The following is a 22,783-nucleotide window of genomic DNA, read 5'->3' as shown; positions in this document are numbered from 1 at the left end:
ACCTGTTACCTCTGTCTCATATATTTTGCAGAATAAACATGTTCAGGAACAGTGAAACTATCACTATCCAACAGATGTTAACCATTTCTAGAGATTTACATAATTTCAGAACATTATTAACAGAGAAAGAATATTCTGGAACAGTGAAATTGGGAAAAACATTCTAGACACAGTTATCGGCGAAAAAAATTCTAGAAAAATGTGGGAGAAGGTTCTAGAACGGTGTACATATTGTAGAACATTGTGAAAGTGGGAGAACATTCGAGAACAATTTAGAACTTCCAAAAAGAGGAGAAATCCCCAAAGCATTTTACTGCAATCGTCAACATAAGTCTGTCCGTCTGACTGCAGGTGGCCAAAGACGTGTCTGTGCGTCTGCACAATGAGCTGGAGAGCGTGGAGGACAAACGCACACGGGCGGAGGATGAGAACGAAATGCTCAGACAGAAGATCATTGAGGTGGAGATCTCCAAACAGGCCCTTCACAACGAGCTGGAGAGAGTCAAAGAGGTACGGAGCGGTCAGAATCTTCAGTTCCAGAGAGCTGGTCTCTTCAGGTTCAACAGGTTTAAGTCTTTAGAGAGAGAGGATGTTCAGGGTGAGGGGGGAGGGAGGAGTTGGAACTTAAGGGATTTGTACCATTAATTGCTGTGCTTAAGGCGGGATTTTGAAAATGGCAGTAGTAGGTGTTTTTACCTTAAAAATACAGCTTCAAAACCACTGTGACGATCCAGTGACATGTAACAGGGAGAACAGTGTCTGTCATCACTACTCCAGGCTCGGCACTGCAGAAAATACACTATGTAACTTCTGGAGGAGGGTAGGAATCACCACCTAGGCCCAAGTGTTGCTTTAAAGCCAATGGCGGGTGTAAATCAGATTGTAAATTAGCATGGAATCAACTAAATGTAGTGTTCTCCTGCAAGTGTGTTGAGCCTGATACTGCATTACAAGCAGTACAAAAGATACAGGAGCGCTACATGCATCATATCTCAACTGGTTGAGGAACAAAACACAGCTAAACAGGGAAGAAAAGAAACATTTAAAACGTTTATTATGATAATTGAACAAAACAAACACAATGAGGGGCGGCACGGTGGCGCAGCAGGTAGTGTCGCAGTCACACAGCTCCAGGGACCTGGAGGTTGTGGGTTCGATTCCCGCTCCGGGTGACTGTCTGTGAGGAGTGTGGTGTGTTCTCTCTGTGTCTGGGTGGGTTTCCTCTGGGTGACTGTCTGTGAGGAGTGTGGTGTGTTTTCCCTGTGTCTGCGTGGGTTTCCTCCGGGTGACTGTCTGTGAGGAGTTGGTGTGTTCTCCCTGTGTCTGCGTGGGTTTCCTCCGGGTGACTGTCTGTGAGGAGTGTGGTGTGTTTTCCCTGTGTCTGCGTGGGTTTCCTCCGGGTGACTGTCTGTGAGGAGTGTGGTGTGTTTTCCCTGTGTCTGCGTGGGTTTCCTCCGGGTGACTGTCTGTGAGGAGTGTGGTGTGTTCTCCCTGTGTCCGCGTGGGTTTCCTCCAGGTGCTCTGGTTTCCTCCCACAGTCCAAAAACACACATTGGTAGGTGAATTGGCGACTCAAATGTGTCCGTAGGTGTGAGTGTGTGAGTGAATGTATGAGTGTGTGTGTTGCCCTGTGAAGGACTGGCGCCCCCTCCAGGGTGTATTCCCTCCTTGCGTCCAATGATTCCAGGTAGGCTCTGGACCCACCGTGACCCTGAACTGGATAAGGGTTACAGAAAATGAATGAAACACAATGAGAATGAGATAAAAACACATAAAGATGGTAGCTTTAAAAAGTCTGCTAGCGTTTATAGTTTTTCCTGACGTTTGTCCTTCATCAGCTTTGTACAGCCTTGGGCCCTTTTTGTACATTCACAGGCTGTAGAGCTGTGCGGTGGGGTAATGGGATGAGAAAGAGTTATTCTGGGCCAGGGAGGTTAGCTTAAGCTAATCAGGAAGAACAGCATCATGGGTAGACGTGGCTCATAACGCGAGTCAGCAGTCGGCAGACTGTCAGAGAAGAGGCGGATCACAGCCGGTGTGGAAGACTAGAGCTAAACCCATGTCCCAGGTTCAGACAATGTTTTGTAGCATGGAATCCTTTGAGACGCAGTAACAGCGTGGCTCTGATAAACGTTAAGTCCTTTTACCACCAGCATATGGCTGTCTGATTATGGGCCTGGGTCATGCATTACTGCAGACCTTTCCATGGGTGAGAGCGTTGTGTTTGATTCTGTTCAGATTAAACGAGAGGCTGAACAAACCCAGGAAGCTCTGCAGCAATATGAGGCTGGTGTGAGACGTTCGTTGAGTGGTGTATGTCATCAACAGATAAACAGGTTTCAGCAGATTAATGAAGGACTTCCTCTAAGCCCACACACATACTACTCTCCTCCACGTATTTCCCCCTTATCATTCAACAGCCATCTGTTTTTTGGACAAGGTTTAGACTGTGGATTTTATTTTTTTTCTCATACCTTTATCTACACTGTGTTTCTGTTTGCGCTGAATATGAGGCAGTCCCTTAGGTGAAAAGTGTGTTTTATTAAAGTGCCGTCCCCTTATCCAGAACACTCCTTGGTTATTTTGGTTCTGCGACGGTATGAAACAGCAAACCCTGCAGGGACAGCACCTATCACAGCAAGAGAAGCTTCAACAACAGCTTGAAATCCTTCAAAACAGCTGCCCCACTACTGCAGATGTCTTTATACACTGACTGATGTGGTCATAGTGCATTATACAAATGTAGTGACTCAAAACACTCTAATGACATTAATGACCATTACAGATGCACGCAGGGATCTATTCTTTACTTCTCTTCATGACTAATTTAAAACGTTCCACAAATACTTACAACACACGCATATCTGCTGCAGGGATAGTAAAATGGATCTGTGTGTGTGAGTGTGTGTGTGTGCACATGTGCGTGGTGTCCTTCACACACACACACACACACACACACACTCTACTGCCAACTCCAAGTAGTGGAGCTCCCTACAGGGTCAGTGTGAGAGACGCAGCAGGGTGGGGAGAGGGAGGAAGGAGAATAAAGCTGAAGTGAAGGAGTCTGTACTGTTCAGGTTTGATGTGAACACACACCTCAGGTTTGCCCCAGAAAACTCCAAGCTTCTCTCCCATTCATCATGAGACTCTCTTCATCCCTCCATCCCTCCGTGCATGCCTCCTCCTACCTCACTCTGCTAGAGGTGCGGGGAAGAAGACAGATGTTGTACATGTTTGGAATGAGGAATAATTTAGTGTCCTATATAGACTGCTGCTCTGAACTGTACTGTTTGGCACATGATTTACCTGAATATTTTATGTCTCTCTGAGGGCCAGCACGGACAGTGGCTTGTAAGAGAGTAAATCTGGAACCACACAGTGACTCAATTCAGTTCGGACACTGGCTGAGACTGACGCATCGTTAATAGAGATCAGTAATTTATCATTTTTATTTTCTAAGATAAAGAAATGTATGACACGGAAATCATGAGGGAACTATTTACACTTGCTCTGTTATTTAAAGGCTAAGCACCACTTAATGGACCTCCATGAATATTTCACATTATTGTAGTTACTGACAGATATAAGTATGAATTAAAATGAAAATAGCAGCTTAATTTGCTTTAAAACTGACAATTTTATTAAACTGACGGAAAAACCCGAGCTCTCTACGGAAATTCTTGAACGCGACCGTGACGTCACTGGTGGACAACAGCTGAACAACGCCGCGGTAAAACACCGTTATGACTGACTGTTATGACAGTATCTAGCTAAATAACCAACATTATTCATGACAATAGCCTAGCAATAAGCTAAACTCAAATGTAGAGGTACCGTTATTCTTGTAAATGTGATCGAAGTCGAACTCGAATTCATCCGACACTATAAACCTCCGTAATGCAGCTACGTAGCCGAGTATAATCTGAGCCACCGAGTTTAGCAAGTCAAGCTAACGTTAACTAACACCAACTAAAACAGGCGAAGTGAGTGTCCTTACCCTGTTTACCTCCATGTTACAGAGGCTCTTGAACACCTTTCGTTGGTGTCCTTACATGCCCATATTGTTGGAAAAGCGCCAGTGAAATGAGCTACAGATAACGGAGTGAGCGGATGGTCCTTTCCAAAGTGTCCGTTTAAAGTTGACAAATTTAGTCCATTTTCTGGATATTTTGGGATCTTTGGGCCATTTGTGCACAGATGTCCCACTGTACATTGAATGATTGCAGCCAAAAACAACACACCTTTTCGTCATTTTGCATTAAATTAAGTGCGACTTCTAGAGTTGTTGTCCACCATCTACGTCACAGGCAAGACGCCTATTAGAGTTTCCGAACACCGTTGGGGGGGGGGGGACCAACGGTCTTTTAAACCTTATTCCTTGAATTAGTAAGAAATAACATGTTTTCTGACTATCAATAAACACAAGTTAGGAACTCAAATTCCACTGGATTTATTTGTTTGACACTTTCATATCGCTGGTGCTTAGCCTTTAAAAGCTGCAGCTTTACAAATATGTCATGGTGTAATTATTCATGGTTCGTTTAGCTTTTGTCTTCTTTTTTTTCCAGACTCTATAATTTGTAAAAAAACACACACACTGTGGACATAGACATTCAGTAGTGCACTCACAAAAGCATTAAAGAAAATGCAGTGCTCTGGATCAGACGCACATGAGCCTAAGTTGTTGAATGCCAAGTGTCGGCTAGAAAGGTATAAAGCCTTTCATCACTGTCCTATGCAGCAGTGTATCTGGTGAGTTGCAGTAATGAGGACAAACTGCCTAAAACTGTTAGAATAGTAGGTGCTTACAAATGTTCGGCTGTAGACTGTATCTCTTTGAAGCACTTTATTTAATTCCTGTACTTTTAAATAAAGTTTATTTAGGAATGTAATAGAGTAACCACTAAGATAATTTTAAATAAACCCCATTTAAAAAAAAATAATGTTATTTATATCATAATTGGCCATAAAAAGCAAGAGTCACCTTGACTAAATTCCACAGCTTTGAAATTCGATACATCGAGTGCCTGCGGTTAACTGTGTGAATGTTCTATGAAGGTTTGTCTCAGGCACACAGGGAAGGGAATCCTAAACTGACTGGAATGTGGTTAATCCGGGCTAACAGGACCCAGTCCACCCTGAGACCTACCCTGACAGCAATGCTCTTCACTAAAAATATCACTTTCACACATCGGATGTCAACGAAACCTGATCCAGCCGAGACACATAGGTTACTGCTCTGTTGAATGGAGGTGAACCGAAAAAGATTGTTGTCTCTCTGCAGAGAAATTAAACAATGTAGAAGGGATGCACAGCTTATGGTTTGTTCATCATTACGCAAATAAAACCTGTTTATATTCTTAGTCATTGTAATCCAGTTAGAGTAAAAACTACGTTTACTTTGATTTGTGTGTGATAAAAAAGTTATATTATTAAACAATATTTTTTACCCTTTTAAGAAGGTTTAAAAGCCAGGCACCACTTAATGGACCTCCATGAATATTTCACATTATTGTAGTTACTGACAGATATAAGTATGAATTAAAATGAAAATAGCAGCTTAATTTGCTTTAAAACTGACAATTTTATTAAATTGATGGAAAAACCCGAGCTCGCTACGGAAATTCTTGAACGCGACCGTGACGTCACTGGTGGACAACAGCTGAACAACGCCGCGGTAAAACACCGTTATGACTGACTGTTATGACAGTATCTAGCTAAATAACCAACATTATTCATGACAATAGCCTAGCAATAAGCTAAACTCAAATGTAGAGGTACCGTTATTCTTGTAAATGTGATCGAAGTCGAACTCGAATTCATCCGACACTATAAACCTCCGTAATGCAGCTACGTAGCCGAGTATAATCTGAGACACCGAGTTTAGCGAGTCAAGCTAACGTTAACTAACACCAACTAAAACAGGCGAAGTGAGTGTCCTTACCCTGTTTACCTCCATGTTACAGAGGCTCTTGAACACCTTTCGTTGGTGTCCTTACATGCCCATATTGTTGGAAAAGCGCCAGTGAAATGAGCTACAGATAACGGAGTGAGCGGATGGTCCTTTCCAAAGTGCCCGTTTAAAGTTGACAAATTTAGTCCATTTTCTGGATTTTTTTGGGATCTTTGGGCCATTTGTGCACAGATGTCCCACTGTACATTGAATGATTGCAGCCAAAAACAACACACCTTTTCGTCATTTTGCATTAAATTAAGTGCAGCTTCTAGAGTTGTTGTCCACCATCTACGTCACAGGCAAGACGCCTATTGGGGGAATAAACCTTATTCCTTGAATTAGTAAGAAATAACATGTTTTCTGACTATCAATAAACACACGTTAGGAACTCAAATTCCACTTTATTTATTTGTTTTACACTTTCATATCACTGGTGCTTAGCCTTTAAGAATAAAACCTTTATCCTGAGGCCTGTGACTTTGTGACTGTGTTTCTTGCCGTCCTGGCAGTAGCATGTCTCTGCTGATGCACATCATGGTAGAATTACGTTATCACTCTGTCGTCTGGGTCTTAGCTGATGTGCTGGCGATGCTTAAGTGTGGTGCTGCCTAGGCTAGAACTAGCCGAGTTGACTTACAGTGCTGTTGTTAGCTGTTTGGACTCCTCTGATACATGTGCTTTATCTGCTGTTGTTTGGTTGTGGGGAATCAGGGACGCTGTGCTACATCACTATATCAGTAGGCCTTCCAGTTCACTGAACTGTTTCAGCTGATTACAAATATTTTCCACAGGTTTATGCTTTTAAAATTACATTTTTATTACGGGGTACCATTGGTCTGATTGTGCTACCAGAGATACAGCCTCATGGACCACGTGGAACCCTGTCCCTAAACCCAGATATCGTGCTGGATATTGTGGATCACTGTGGCTAAGGAAGCATGTCCATGACATTAGTGTCTCTGCAGGATTAAAGGGATTAGTTCAGCTGAACATGCTAATGTGACTCAGTGAAAGACATGTTGTAGTGCTAGTTAGCATGATGTGCTAACTGGCACTCAACTTTAATTCATTGCTGTCTTTATTAGCATTTGTAATACAAATCTTTGCTGTTGAGTCAAATCCTTGTATCTCGTAATTGGTAACTTTTCACTAGAAAGAAAGCTGTTTTTAATGTTGATGGTAAACTAATGAAAAAGGCTATCAGTTCTACTGGTTCATTTATTATGACATTTTCACACAAGGTGCAGCTGACGTTTTCACATGAAAATCTACACAAAGAGAGGCACAGTTTTATTCCAACAGTAATACAATTATACCTTAAACTGCAGTTCATTTTTTATTTATTACATATAAAATTCATATGTAATCCCATATATGAAATTAAGGAATTCAATTCCTTGTAATGGGCGGCACGGTGGCGCAGCAGGTTACTGTCTGTGAGGAGTGTGGTGTGTTCTCCCTGTGTCTGCGTGGGTTTCCTCCGGGTGACTGTCTGTGAGGAGTGTGGTGTGTTCTCCCTGTGTCCGCGTGGGTTTCCTCCGGGTGCTCCGGTTTCCTCCCACAGTCCAAAAACACACATTGGTAGGTGGATTTGCGACTCAAAAGTGTGAGGTGACTGTCTGTCACCGGACTCTGGACCCACCGCGACCCTGAACTGGATAAGGGTTACAGATAATGAATGAATGAATTCCTTGTAATTTAAGAGATTAACTAAGATATTCCAACAAGTAAATAATCACTGACCTTGGTGTTGTTTTAATGTATGAAACATTATAATGCCATTACACTGACACCTAGTGGCCTTGATGTGTCCGAGATTCTGTACTAAGCCTATTTTAAACATGGCGACCCCCATGTGGGGAACCCACTCTAAGACTCGTACACTGATTCTTTCCTGGACTACAGAGCCATTTTTTGTTCATCACATGTGAGTTGCAAAATCAAAATGAATAATATTAAAAAATCACTTTCATAAAGACTGCTTGCTTAACAGAGGACTTACTGCTCCTTTAGTTGTAATGAATCCTGGAGTGTGCTCTAAACATCCTAAGTGTTTAGGATGGTATGGAGCTGTATATAGACTTGCTATCTGGTGGATGAGTGAGGGTTTCAGCCCAGCGCACAGCTCACAGTAGGCTTGGCACGGAGATCAACATTAATCCAACAGTGCGGACTGTTATGAAACCTCTTGGCAGGTTTAGCTTTCACAGGGGAGGAGGAAGGAGAGAGATAGAGACACAGAGGGAGAGGAAGAAAGAATGCATGATTCTGAATGTGTGAGTAAGAGAGAGGAGAGAGAGAGAGAGAGAGAGACTCTAATAGGTTTATTTTGTTGTTGTAACAATTGGGGGGTTGGTTGTAAACAGTGTATAAGTCCATGTGTTGCTGCTCTGTGGGTAGTGCAGCTTCCATGTGTTCGTGTATTTACACTCTAGGTCCATATGCCCATTGCAAGACATTACTATGGTTCTATAACTAATACTGCGGTGTTAGCTGGCTGCTAGCACACTCATTGTGTTCACAGAATACATTCTTCTGTTCTGAGGAGGCTTGATGTTGGAGCATTACAGTGGGGACATTATTTAGCTACCAGGACATTAGTTAATCAAGTTACTGATGTTGGATGATTAGTTCTCAATCACAAACCCCACTCCAATTCATCCCAAAGGTATTTATATGATGGCGCTCCATTATTCCAGAAAATGCAGTTCCACAGCTTCACAGCCCAATGCCTGATGGCTTTAATCCCATTTGCCAATGTTTGGTGAAATTGGGTTCATATGCAACGGCTCCTGATTGTCTGTTCTTATTTTATGTTTTCTATGCCATGTGTGATAGTTCAATTCATCAAAAGACACAGAACAGGAGATAAACATCGGTTTCAGTGCAGCCCTAGATACAGAGGTACTGGAGGAACCCTCTTCCTGATATTGCTGGTGTTTTAGGGAGAAGGAATCTCATTGACCTAGTTAGTGTCTTCTCTCCATCTCCCCTAGTGGAAGGGGGAGGGCTAGGGAGAGCATGAGGGGGTCTGCCTTTAAAACCTGGAGTTATTATTGTCAGTTTGTGATAGATATACTATTTATATCCATTGAAGATGTTAGTCATTTCTGAATGTCATATAAAACATGATTACTTTCAGATTTCAGATTTCAGATTTAATAATATTAGTTTAAAAAATTAGTAGTGTGTTCTCCCTGTGTCTGTGTGGGTTTCCTCCGGGTGACTGTCTGTGGTCAGAAATTGGGGGGAGCCTGGCCATATCAGGATGCATGTACTTATGCTCCAGCTATACACAGAAGAATAACTTATTAAACAAAATGTAAGATGAGATTTCTGCCATCAGTGACCTAAGAGAATGAGAATGAAGTGAACCCACACTCTGTGAGTTGTACATTTCAGTGATGTGTTTTGGTGAGCGAAAGTAACCTTAGAAAATGTCTGTGTAGTGTATTTCTGAATATCCACTCAAGGGTGCACAGTAGAGTGTGCTTTCTGTGTTTAGATGTTTGTTTTTCAAAGGATGAGTCCCCCTGCGTATGTGCTGCGGGAGGTGTGCAATGAGGAGATGTTCTTATCCTAAAGCACAGTGCTGTAATTGCCGCATCAGCTCTGGCTTTGATGTGAAAAGCAGAGGGGGAACAAAAGAAAACTGTAAAATGCTCTGTTTCTTACACTCTCACTTTTCACCAGCCTCACCTTCAGTAGCTACACTACATACGCAAAAGTATTGGGACACCCACACACTACACCCTACAGGGGTTTTTATGACATCCCATTCTTTATACATAATCCACCCCCTTTGCAGCAGCTACAACAGCTTTCACTCTTTTAGGAAGGCGATTTTGTAGAGTGTCTGTGGAAATGTTTGTCCATTCAACCAGAAGCACAGTTGTGAGGTCAAGTACTGTTGTTGGATGAGAGGGCCTAGGTCCTAATCTCTGTTCTAATTCATCCCACAGGTGTTAGATGAGGTCGAGGTCAGGGCTCACGCCCAACTAGGCCTTTATGAATCTTGATTTATGCACTGGGGCACAGTAATGCTGGAAGCGCAAAGGGCCTTATTCCCAAAAATTGTCCAAAATATCTTGGTAAAACTGGAACGTGTTTTGAACACTGTCATTTAATTGTGCAAACACAGCTTCCCTATCCTCCATAGAAATACATGAACTGATATGTGACACTCTGGAGCAGTTGCACATGAGCCTTAGCTCACCATGCTCAATGCTAAGACTCAGTTAGAGAGAGCCCCCCAGTGGCAATGTGCTCTCTAGAGTGATGAAGTAACATCCAATATATTTGGGATGAGTTAGATTGGTATTTTTCAGATCCCCAGCTAATATCTAACTCAATAACTGACCTCAGAAACTTTGTTAACAGAGTTGAATACAATCAAAACCTCAAAGAATGTTCCAACAAAAAAGCATCTTTAACATGTGTGTGTTAATTGTGTACCGTAATGTTTAATGTTTAATGCCATGTCACCCTGTGATTTAGTTATTGTCTCTTATTGTGATATGGATATTTGCTCATATTGCATTATATCAGTAGACATTCTTTTCCTCATAGTTCCTCGTACAGACAGTCAATAACAGCCTTCTCCAAAGATTTAGTTCCATTAGTGTAACCTATTTAAAATCCATTGGCAAAAGTAAACAGTTTGGATTGTGCATAAGCAGCGTTTGCTTCCATTGTGAAAGGATGTGATGGTGAGATAAATTTGAACAGCCGTTAATATTTACATTTCATTTGAGACTGAGTCAGAGAGGTTTATTGTTTACTCTAGTGAGTGTGTTTGAAATGAGTGAGCGTGTGAATGTGTAAACGGTGAGAACGATATCTACAGAGCTGAATTAGATGAACCGTTTTGACTTGGTTTTCATTCACCTTCTCTTTCAAATATAACTTTTAAAGTGCTTTCTCCAGCTCCCTCAGAAGACAGCTGGGGAGCTATGAATAAATCAATGAGCAACAAGCTAACAAAACAGTAATAATGTGGCAAAATCCATTTCCTCCAAGAGCTTCCTCTATAACAAGAAACCATTAGCTGTGTGAAAGAAGATCAGTGCAAGAGCCTGCAGTAATATGGAGATGGACGCATAATACACCGCATAAGATATATGTGTAAGATAAGAGATCATATGATATACAACAGTCAACCACATTATGGCCACCTTATTGTTCCTATATTCACTGCCCATTCTCCCAGCTCCACTGACCATACAAGAGCACACTGAAGTGCTTTTCATACCGTTCTTACAGACCACCAGTTGCTCTGCATACTTTGCTGCCTCCTTTCAATCTGTCCTTCAAATCACTGAATCAATAGTTGATGTAAATTTAGACTCAACCCAGCAATTTCAGATTTAAAGCATTAAGGCCCCTGCTCCTTATTTCAGTATCCATTCCAAAGCAGCAATCCATTAGCAAGGCCTGATACACTTGCTTAGAAATGTAGTGTTTGAGCAGTAAACCACATGGCCTCAATTTTCAGAGCTGCTCAATACATCAGTGTGCTGTTCCTGCTGTTAATTAAATTCTGTCTCTAATTCAAAAGGGTCTGAGGAGCTGTTTTCTGGTGATAGCACCTAGCATTAGCACTTTCTAAATATGAACTTAAGCAGGGAGCTATTTCTTAGCCTTACACGAAGCACAGAAACACTGGAGGTCTAAGAAGAGCTGGTGACTGCAACTTGGCACAGGGCAGAGGGTTGTAACCTAATTGTATCCCGTTAAAGTCGTTGTTCTAAAGCAAATTTTATTTTCACCATTTTCTGCTCAGTCAATGTAGGCGAGGTTTGTTTCTTTAAGGTTGTACTGAAAACACTGTGCTAATGTATGTAGCTAACAATGAAAGATAGCACGCTGTGCTAATTGAGTTGTGTAGTTGTTTGTGGAGAATGTGTTAGATTTAGAAGTATAAATAGAAAGATGATGTGGAGGGGCAGAGATAATGTTCTGAAAAATAACAGTGTCAACATTTTCTCAGTGAGAAGGTTTGTTAGCATTTATAACTGTATTTACTATAAAGGCAAAGCAAGAAGCACAATAAAAATATCAACAATACTAACTAGCTTCTTTTATTTTAAAATATTTTAATATTATGTGTATTATGCTGCTGTGCTGTGACATTTTTTCTCAAATGTAAAATTAGCTTAATCCAGCATTAGCAGGAAAGTTAGCATACTGGTTGCTCAGTGGTTCCCTGGACACTTGTGTGTGTTTGCATCATTAGTTGATAGCTAGCAAATTATGTAAGGCTGGTTCTGGGTGTGCCATTTGCATGTAAATATTTTCTGTTCGTCAATAAAGCTGACCATCAAGAAACCTAAAATTTATGTTGCATGTTTGGGCTTCCCTTTAAATTCAATATCCTGAAAAAAACCAACAGTCTGTCACTGTCCTTACAAATTGTACTGTATTTTTAAAAGTGGAAATGTGACTAGATTAAAGAACAGGCCTGTTTTCATAGCTGGATTGATGGATTAGTGGATAAATTTGCCTTCATTTTAAACTCATTCTTGTGAAATTGATGGATGGATGATGAATGGGAGGATTGTTATGGAACGCAGACTAGACTGTATGTCCACTGTCAGATCTTCAGCTGCTTTTTAAGCTGCCAGTTCTAATTAAGATGAATCTGTCTCTCGCTTGGTTGAACTCCATTTGGCTTTCCTCGAAGGCTCCACTCCTCTCTTCCGCTTCCTCATTTTGCCATCCTGTTATTTCAGCTATCAGGGGAGGTGTTTGTCATCTGGTAAATAGTTGTGTAATGTAGATATAAACATCCTGCAATGGTGTGTCTTCTGAATATTCAGAAATGTTCTTGAACCTAATGAAGAACTGTCAAAATATATTCACTAAGTGTGTTTAATTAATATTAAATGTTGTTTATTTTGTATGCAAGTGAAAGAGAGATTGGCAATCAAGCTAATTATTTCCAATTTGCCTAGATTTGTTAACATAATCTATCTGAGTGCTGTAATGCTTTAAACTGCACACTCAATATTGTGTAGACGCTTTAAACAAAGATGGCTATAATTTCTCTTTGGGATGAAATGGATTTTTCCCAGTTGCGTAATATTTAATATTCAATACCAAGTGTGCTCATCAGGACTTATCTTCGGTCACCATATCTACCATTTTCCACAATGCCCAGTGTCCATTTTCCAAATCCAAACTTGATTTATTCTTCTCTGATGTTATATCATGGATGGAATGGGTTGAGTTTAACCATCTGTCTTTATTTCAGCTTAGAGGAAGCTCTTGTACACTGACCTGGGGTCACTTCTGTAGCTTCTCCACTGACATTAAATATGATAATATTATAAGATTTAGCTTGAGATCACTGTGTCCTACATCGGTGTGAAGGGGCAACATTTGGACATATTGTATTGTTTTCCATAACACTTGGCACTGAGGGAGATCAAACCTAAGTTGTCATGTAAACGGGTTTGCGAGAGCATGACAGAACTATCCCCATGAGATGTCTGTTTAAGCCCCATTATGTCACCCAGGGCCCTGGTTAGCGGCCTGCCATCTGGACTAAAGCCTGGGAGCAGTAGATATAGCAACATGGTGGCTCCACCTGGACTAGGAAGCTTTAATCAACCCAGCAAGAGTTGGACACTTACTGTTAATTAAACTGGTTTATGAGAGGAACTCACATCTCATAACCAGCATCTCAAAGAATAGATTTTTGATGTTGGTGGCTTTAAAAAAAAAGCACCTTGTTTGAATGTATTTTGACTGTGCAAACATGGGCTACTGAAGAAAATCTTTTGAATGTTTTCATGGGTTTAAACTGATTCATAGTCAAAGACTGGTCTGTGTGCAACAGATAAATGGATCACATTTTTGTGGTTGGATGTAGTCATTTTTAGTGTACTGTGTAGAAGTGTGAACCTTTATTTTAATGTTGTTTTTTAGATTTTTTAATTTGAAAAATATGCTGCTTTGACAGACTTGACAATTATCAAAATTTATTTACTTATACATTCAAACTGAAACCATTACTATTATTGTAACAATGTGGGGTGTGTAAGAGTGCTCAATGAGTGAGGTAAGGGGGTAAGTGCAGGAGACTTTATTAACAATAACCAAAAGGAAACTAGACAGAGGGAAGCTAAGCATAAGGACTAGGAGGCTAAAAACAGAAAGAAGGGGCTAACACTAAACAAGGCTAAGTACAAAACACTAAACAAGGCTAAGTACTAAACAAGGCTAAATGCTAAATAAGGCTAAATGCTAAACAAGGCTAAATGCTAAACGCTAAACAAGGCTAAACGCTAAACAAGGACTATACAGAACAAAGTGGCTATACACAGAGCAAGGCTTTAAACATAGAACTAGATATAATTTGGCAAGAGAGAGACATGAAATCCATCCATCCATCAACAAAGACCCACAACCATGAAACACTGACAAGGACTATATCCAGACAACACAAACAAGAAACACCTTGGCACTAATTAAGACACGTGACACCAGAAACACAAGGAAAGTGTGTTGACCTGGGAACAAGCAGGAAGCAGACACAAGATGGGGGAACAGTCACATGACAAGGGGAGCACAAACAAGAAACAATACAGAACAGAACACAAAACTAATTACATTACGTGACAATTAATGAGGAGAACTATGTATAAATCAATGACCAGCGAACTAACAAAAGCAGTAGTAGAGTGGAAAACTCCACTTCTCCTTGAAAGTGTACTTTGTGACAAAACTCCTCCACCTGTTTGAGTGAGATGCTATCGTTGTAGAGGAGTTGGAGCCAATGCACTCTTTGTAAATGGAATATATCCTTAGGATGGGTCAGATTTGAATTATTGATTTGAAATAAGACAAATGTAATTAATTAATTTCGTGAATTATATAACATCTATAATTGTATTATTGCTTTTGTTGCTGTTGTTTGATATAAAATGTGTGTTATGAATTTAAATGTGATTAAAATGTTGTTATTTGAATTGCATGGTGCTCTGTGGCTGGACCTGAATATTCAAACCAAGATGCTTGTCTGCTGCACCAGCTGTCCACTGCCATAGAGCCACACAGACGGTCTGATTAGACATCCAACCCCCTTATTAGACACTCACAATGGGGACTCCACTGACCCACAGATGTGGGGGGTGTGTGGGTGGTGAGGGAGAGAAGGTTGGTCTATAGGGGCAAAGGCAAGCCTCTCATTAACCAGCTGGGTCAAACTGATCCCCCTTCCAAAGGCCAACACACAGTATCTCCCCCCTCAACTCTCCAGAGGCCTGCAGACCCCCAAATTAGAGAAAGGCATTCATTGTGTCATTGTGTTTTGTCTCTGGAGTCACAGCAGGAGAGTAACAGAGTGAGAGACACTGATAGAAAGGTAGAGAGAGAGAGAGAGAGAGAGAGAAAGACACTGAGCCCTATGAGAGATGTATGTGTAGTACACAAAGACACTGTTAAACACAACACCCTGATCCTGCAGGCTCACAGTCAGAGATTAAAAGCTTAGAGGAATCCCCCTGTCTCCCAATAAACAGCAACACAGCCTTTATCTTCATACACACACACATCAGAACCATACACCAGTAACAGGAGACTGATGTTTTCACTTTAAAGGCATTACTTCTCAATCCTGACCACATTCTGCCTTCCAAATATTTCTGCTTCTACCTACTGTTAGCATCCAGACAAGTGCTGGGACTATGCCATGTTTGCTTATGGGAAAATATATACATTTTCTTTTTCTTTTTTTCTTTTCTTTCCCAAAAATTCACCCACCATTAAATGACAACTTACAAAGCCGGCTTCCTCTGCCACTTTAAGTGATCAAGGGGCTCCAGGGGCCTGGAGGTTGTGGGTTCGATTCCCGCTCCGGGTGACTGTCTGTGAGGAGTGTGGTGTGTTCTCCCTGTGTCTGCGTGGGTTTCCTCCGGGTGACTGTCTGTGAGGAGTGTGGTGTGTTCTCCCTGTGTCTGCGTGGGTTTCCTCCGGGTGACTGTCTGTGAGGAATGTGGTGTTCTTATGGTTAATTGAACTTCAGTAAACCTGTTCCTGCTGGAAACCCGCGAGCGTCCATTCTGTTTGTAGATCTGTGACAGAAACATTTAAGAGTGACAAACATGCGAAAAAATAAGAAATCATGAAGGGAGCAAACACTTTTTCACACCACTGTATGTTATTAAACAATATACGTAGAGCAAATGGGACTCCTAACAAACATCCAAGTCCTAGTAGCATAGGGTGATCAGACATCCTCTTTTACCCGGACATGTCCTCTTTTTTAGACTTAAAAAAATGTCCGGGCGGAATTTCACAAACGTCCGGGATTTTGTTTTTCTAGAGCTTACATAGAACTTCGAGAAGTTTCGTTCACAAACTAGTCCCACCCTCCCCTACTCCGTTTGGTTCGCTTGAGTGAGAAGGGGGCGTGGTGAAGTAGCCTAAAATCTTCTGATTGGACGGTCTGACTGTAGAGCTACCGTTATTGGTCGATAACCTTCTCTGTAAACATTTAATTGGTCACGTCAGTAGTCGTCGTCCCCCTCTCCCCCGGAGACGTGTCCACTTTTTCACCATATCAGATCTGGTCACCCTATGGTAGATCAAGTGTTTTCGTTCCCTTTACCAAAGTGAGGAGAGCTCATCTCTATGGGTTTGAAAAGGTGTGTTCAGAAAAACTTGAGGAAAAAATTTATTAACTTCTAAGCCTGAACTTTGGAGGTTTGGAATAAAAATGCATCCCTACACATTTCCTTGAAAAGCTTATAGCAAGTGTCCTGAAAGGAATGGGAGCTGGACATACTAGATATATAAAAAATGATAATATATAATAGCCATCTGGACCTGAAGTGAAATAAATGAAAGGGTATGATCAGTAATATCTGTGGACTGGGTTTTGGGCCGTATCTGTGAAGCATGTGGTTTCAGTGCTGCAGGTCACAGCTGGAGGAGTGCGAATAAAGCTGAGGTGATAATGATATAGCGGGTTGACTTGTGAAGAATCGTTATCTCTTTTTTAATAACCTACTTCACTCCCTTCTGTATATTTTCCATTTCTCATTTCAGGGTAATTGAAAATGAATGTCTTTCTGTGGGTCTGGGGCCAATTGAATATACACTTTTCTCATCCTCCACCTCCTCCTGGTTATCAGAAAGTTTGTGCAGGGCCAAACCTGCTTTAAAGCAGAATGTGGTTTTTTTTCTCTCAGAGTTGATATAATTTAAAGTGGCACTGAAGGCAGGTTGAAGTGGGATGACTTAAGCACCCCTCTGGGGGTGAGGGGGGGCTTAGCGTTTCTTTTCCAAATTTTACTTTTAAGAAAAGTAGTGTTTTGAAGCAGATGTTGTAATGCCGGGACGTTCCCTGAGGCAGAGATTTGTGATATATCAGTTGTGGCAGGTGTGTCGTGTGCTGTGGAGTAAGCTCTACTGCTGGGAACTGATACTCCAGAAAACAGGATTTGTTGAGGTCACATTGACTAAGGAACATGAGTAGTCTGGCTCCTTGAAAAGCTTGTGCTGTTGCTAAAAGCTAAAATGAATGCTAAAAAGCTGGTTGTATCTACCAGCTAGCTTTTCGACAATACAGTCATGCTTGGTGGCTTCAATTTTTTAATAGCCATGTTAGCAAATAGCCATCAATTATTATTAACATAATAATTTAAATATGCTATTTGGAGCTATTACACTATTTCTGGTAAAGCAGAGCATTTCTGCCCACACTGGGAATTGAACCTCTGTCTGCTATGTAGAAGGTAGCAGTGATGCCACGCCTGTAAAAGAAGTTAATGCTAACAATTAATTAAAGTGAACACGCACAAATTAGAACTTTAAAAACAGGCATATTATTGGCTGCAAGCTTCTATTTGATTTTAGCCATATTAGCTAGCAACCACAGATTAGCATATCTTTTCAAAATGCTAGCTTTTAAATATTTAAAATCAAATTCTGCTATCGATGTACAAACGTGACACACAACCAGCAAGACTTGTGCAGTCCTGATAAACTTTGGTTTTTAGCTTCCAATTGTTTTTAGCCACATTTGCATATCGGAGTTATTTTTTAAAATCTGTTTATTATTTGCTCAATTGTTATTTTGTTGTAGGTCATGGAAATCAAGGACATTTGCACACGACATCATTATGCTGCTACTGGTCTGTGCATATTTATGATAGTGAAATAGGGCAAATGTTTATTTGTAGTGTTTATGAGGTTTAGACTGATGGAAAACATTGCTAATATTGGAAGCAGGAAATAGGGGCAGGTATTAGAATAAGAGTGACTTTGTTTAAAGCCAGATTGTGATGGCTGGATGACTGGGACAGGTCGTGTGAGGTATTCCTGGTATTCAGTGGCTAGTATCTAACAAAAGTTGTCCAAGGAAGACATACCAGTAAAGCACTGACAGGGTAATAAGTGCTCAAGGCCAACTGATGCTTATGGGGAGCAAAGCCTATCCAGTCTAGTCCTCTGCTACAGAAGAGCTCCTGTAGCACAGATTGCTAAAGAACTGCAGAAAGCACTTATATTGGGCAGATAAGAATGATGCCCTGATGAATCATGTTTCAGGGCAAATCACATTTCTCTTCTGCTGGAAAACATTTGGATTTTACTTTGGCAATGAAATGTGATGTATACTAAGGTTAATGTAAATGTGATTCTGGCTTTGTTAGAGCTAATTCTTCAGTGCAAATAGCAGGAAGATAATGTTCTTAACAGAGAAGAGCACATTATACAGCACAATGCCAATAACACCTTTCAGAGCTGCGTAACTATGGGTAACTGTGGTAATTCACTTTGAAATTACAGCTAGCTGCAGTTAAGGACAGATATGTACAATGAAACAGGAAGTGGTTTGCTGCTGGTTAGCCTCGAGGCTAACAAGAGGCCACTCTGTTCTCCACAGAGACACACTCTCTCCCTATGCAGACTCGGTCCAGTTCATCAGGGCTTCCTCCTACACACTAAACACATTTTACTACCAACACCGAGGCCTTCTCTCCTCACCAGCCAGAGTGTGAACTGTGCTATAGGAAATCTGTGTATGAATTGATTATCATTGGCTTTGGTTGATGTTGTGTGGACGGAAATAGCAACTCCGTGTAGCAGAAAAAATCAAGTTACTGTGTTTTTGCTATCGATTCTCCACCTCCTCATAACACAGTTTCTCTCGCTCTTACTCCCTGTGTTTCTCTGGCCCTCTCTTCCAGCTCTCACTCTTTTCCTCACTCTGTACCATGCCACAAAATTGTTGTGGCTGACAGTGACAGTGTGTGTTTAGTTATCAGTCACACACAGCGAGCGAGGGAGGCAGACAGAGAGAGAGTGAGCAAGTGAGCATGACTGTTTTATTGCTTTGCGGTGGAGAAAGCACTCTAGCATTTGTTTGAAACTAGTGAGTGCACTGGGGAATACATTGGCTGGTTAATGACCCAGTGCTTCTGAGCTCTAATGATGGGCATAAGCCTGCATTACGTCACGCTACTGATCCGCTGCTAATTTTGAATTGCAAAGAATCTGGTAACAAGGTGGATAGGGCCTTGCGTCTCTAGTAGCATTAAACAGAAGTTCACTGTGAGGCTTGCACTGAAGTCATATGAGGATTTTTGTGGGATAGGATGCTGTGGGAAAAGCAGGCTCTGATTAGTTGATTCTAAGTCCTGGGCTTTGATCTGAATAAAGGATGTGGGTAAATGCTCCTAAGGCAGAACTGAGCCTCTCTCATTACCTTAACTGTTCTCAGACCACAATCACAAGCTACATTAATGCCTTTTTTAGCGACAGAGTTGCTAGATAATTTAATAAAATATGAAATATTAATGTTGCACTTCCTGTGTGATGCATTATTGTTTTCCACATCTCCCGTGGTAGTTCACTTCCTGAGCCAAGAGCCTGTAACCCTCATCATGTATTTATTCCCTGTGTATGTGACTCTCTCTCTCTCTCTCTCTCTCTCTCTCTCTCTCTCTCTCTCTCTCTCTCCCATGCTACATGTATGTCCTGATTAAGTGGTCATTTATCGATCAAAGGATAATGGGAGTACACATAATGGAAGACATTTGATATTATGACATTTCAAGAATAAAGGGGTAGGATATCTATCACTAGAGGACTGCATCATTGGAAAACAGCTACAGTCAGCTACAAATACAGTCAGTTTTGAAATCCCTAGGTTGTGAGGTCACATCCAGGAACTCGTTTAAATATGACATTTATTCACCTTACAGCAGTTCAGTCTGCCCACTCAAATTAAGTTCAGTTCATAGTCATATATTTACTCCAGGCAATTTCATTTAAATTTGGGTTTTTCTATCATGGCTTACAGTCATATTTTACATCTTTTTAATTAATTACAATTAAAGGGTTATTGCGGCACGGTGGTGCAGCAGGTTAGTGTCGCAGTCACACAGCTCCAGGGACCTGGAGGTTGTGGGTTTCCTCCGGGTGACTGTCTGTGAGGAGTGTGGTGTGTTCTCCCTGTGTCTGTGTGGGTTTCCTCCAGGTGACTGTCTTTGAGGAGTTGGTGTGTTCTCTCTGTGTCTGCGTGGGTTTACTCTGGGTGACTGTCTGTGAGGAGTGTGTTGTGTTCTCCCTGTGTCTGCGTGGGTTTCCTCCGGGTGACTGTCTGTGAGGAGTGTGGTGTGTTTTCCCTGTGTCTGCGTGGGTTTCCTCCGGGTGACTGTCTGTGAGGAGTGTGGTGTGTTTTCCCTGTGTCTGCGTGGGTTTCCTCCGGGTGACTGTCTGTGAGGAGTGTGGTGTGTTCTCCCTGTGTCTGTGTGGGTTTCCTCCGGGTGACTGTCTGTGAGGAGTGTGGTGTGTTCTCCCTGTGTCTGCATGGGTTTCGTCCGGCTGCTCCGGTTTCCTCCCAGAGTCCAAAAACACACGTTGGTAGGTGGATTGGTGACTCAAAAAGTGTTTGTAGGTGTGAGTGAATGTGTGTGTGTGTGTTGCCCTGTGAAGGACTGGCGCCCCCTCCAGGGTGAATTCTTAACTTGCACCCAATGATTCCAGGTAGGCTCTGGACCCACCGCGACCCTTAATTGGATAAGCGGTTACAGATAATGAATGAATGAATGAATGAATGAATAAAGGATTATTCTTGCCTTGGGTTTTCTTCCAACAATGTATTTTTGCTACGATACCCAGCATGTTTTTTTTTTTAAATGCATACGCTGTTATGCGTATCTACAATTATAATACAATAATTACAATATCTACAATTAATATTATATATGGTATAACTATGATCCCTAAATATGTACTAAATATTTACCACTGAGGGTACCCCCACAGTTTTTCTGAGCGTGTACAACAGCTAAGAATCCACTCCACCTGTGATAAAGATCATGAATGGAAGTGAAGACGCATTAATAGAGATATGATATATAACTTTATTGTAGTAAAGTCAACAATATGGCTTTTGTTTTTATGAACCAGCTTGTGGGAAGGACAAACATATCACAATAGCCTGCCCTCCTGTGTCCACTGTCTTGGGACTACTGTGCCACTGCTGTAAGGGATGAGTAGACATACATATAGCACTGGTTTCATTTTTAATTTTGGCTTTAATATAAAAATAATTTTTATTCATGATAGGTGTGGACTGTACTGTTAATATTTTCTTCTTTGCCCACTTTAGTCTATTCTTCTCTAGTGGCCGTGTGGTATTAAGGCTCTACCCACTCATGTATTACCTCCTAATTATAACCCGGTTCATCAGGGTGTAGTTAGGAGGGTATTAAGCTTTAGGGTGGCAGATAAAGATTATAAAGTCTTTACAAATCAATGGCTAGCTTGTTATCCAGTGGCCTTAATTATTTTTCATCTCATAAATCCGCTTAATTAAAAGATATCCGGTCTGGAAATTATTTTCACGAGGACCAAATGTGTGTAATCTAAATCTGAGCGGAGAATGAACCATGCCACATGTGATGAGACTCAATAGAGGTTCTCCAAACATTGCTAAGGTGTCTTGACAAACTTAGGGTTCCGTTTGGAAAAAGCTTTTAGTGTTATATGAGAAATGTTTGAGTTCCTGAGTGTCGTTATCTCAGCAACTCTGAGCCCAGTGTGCGATTTTTTTACTCAGATCCCCACTGAAACTCAAGAATAGACACACGTGAGACCACTTTTGTCAGGAGAAATATTTGAGCAACAGAAGACCTCAGCTAAAGGTTCTATTGTCTTCCATCTGCTCTTGTTGCTGTGTAGGAGAAACTACTGAGATATTAACAAGTCCTATCTAGTTTTTTTCTTTCTGGTTGCCATGCAGTCCCAGAGGAAGAAATGCAGGATAACAGAGAGATGGAGGGTGAAAGAATGAGAGACGGCACGAGGAGGGGGTGGCAGTTTTGGGCACGCTGTGCTCTCAGAGGGCGAGCAGGGTGCTTTGTTATGATTGGGTGAAAGGCATTCTGTGTAAGAGTGAGCGAGCAACCCGCTTTTGTGACTGTAGTCTCTGTATTCTGTGACAGGAGACACAAGACACTCTCTGAGAGCACAGTGGACGGGGACAACAGACAACAGAGAGAGAGAGAGAGAGAGAGAGAGAGAGAGAGAGAGAGAGAGAGAGAGAGAGGTTAAACATTGAGGAAGAGAGACAAAAGGAGAGAAAGTAAACAGAAAGAGAGAAAGAAAATACAGCAAGATGAAGAAAGGGAGAAGTGAGTGAGAGAGAAAGCAAACAATGAAAGAAGGTGAGAGAGTGATAGAGAAATAGAGAGAGATCTGACGGATAATGAATGGTGTGGATAATGGATATGACTGAATGGTCTTGCCCTTCTATAATATACTTTAGTATTGTTGATTTACCCTGCTGCAGCTGTCCGTATGTGTGGGCAG

At 41.4% G+C, this 22,783-nt stretch overlaps 1 protein-coding gene across 1 annotated transcript in view; it reads left to right on the top strand.

Annotated features, from left to right (window-relative positions):
• LOC136675566 (microtubule cross-linking factor 1-like) overlaps positions 1-22,783 on the top strand; it is a 73,965-nt gene that overhangs the window by 4,566 nt on the left and 46,616 nt on the right. Inside the window, exon 3 of the mRNA XM_066652185.1 lies at positions 352-510. Coding sequence (XP_066508282.1) covers positions 352-510 — 159 coding nt within the window. The remainder of the gene's footprint in view (positions 1-351; positions 511-22,783) is intronic.

The sequence above is a fragment of the Hoplias malabaricus genome, chromosome X1 (assembly GCF_029633855.1).
Source record: "Hoplias malabaricus isolate fHopMal1 chromosome X1, fHopMal1.hap1, whole genome shotgun sequence".
NCBI lineage: Eukaryota > Metazoa > Chordata > Actinopteri > Characiformes > Erythrinidae > Hoplias > Hoplias malabaricus.
The sequence above is the reverse complement of the archived record's forward strand: the minus strand, read 5'-3'. Positions and strand labels throughout refer to the sequence as shown.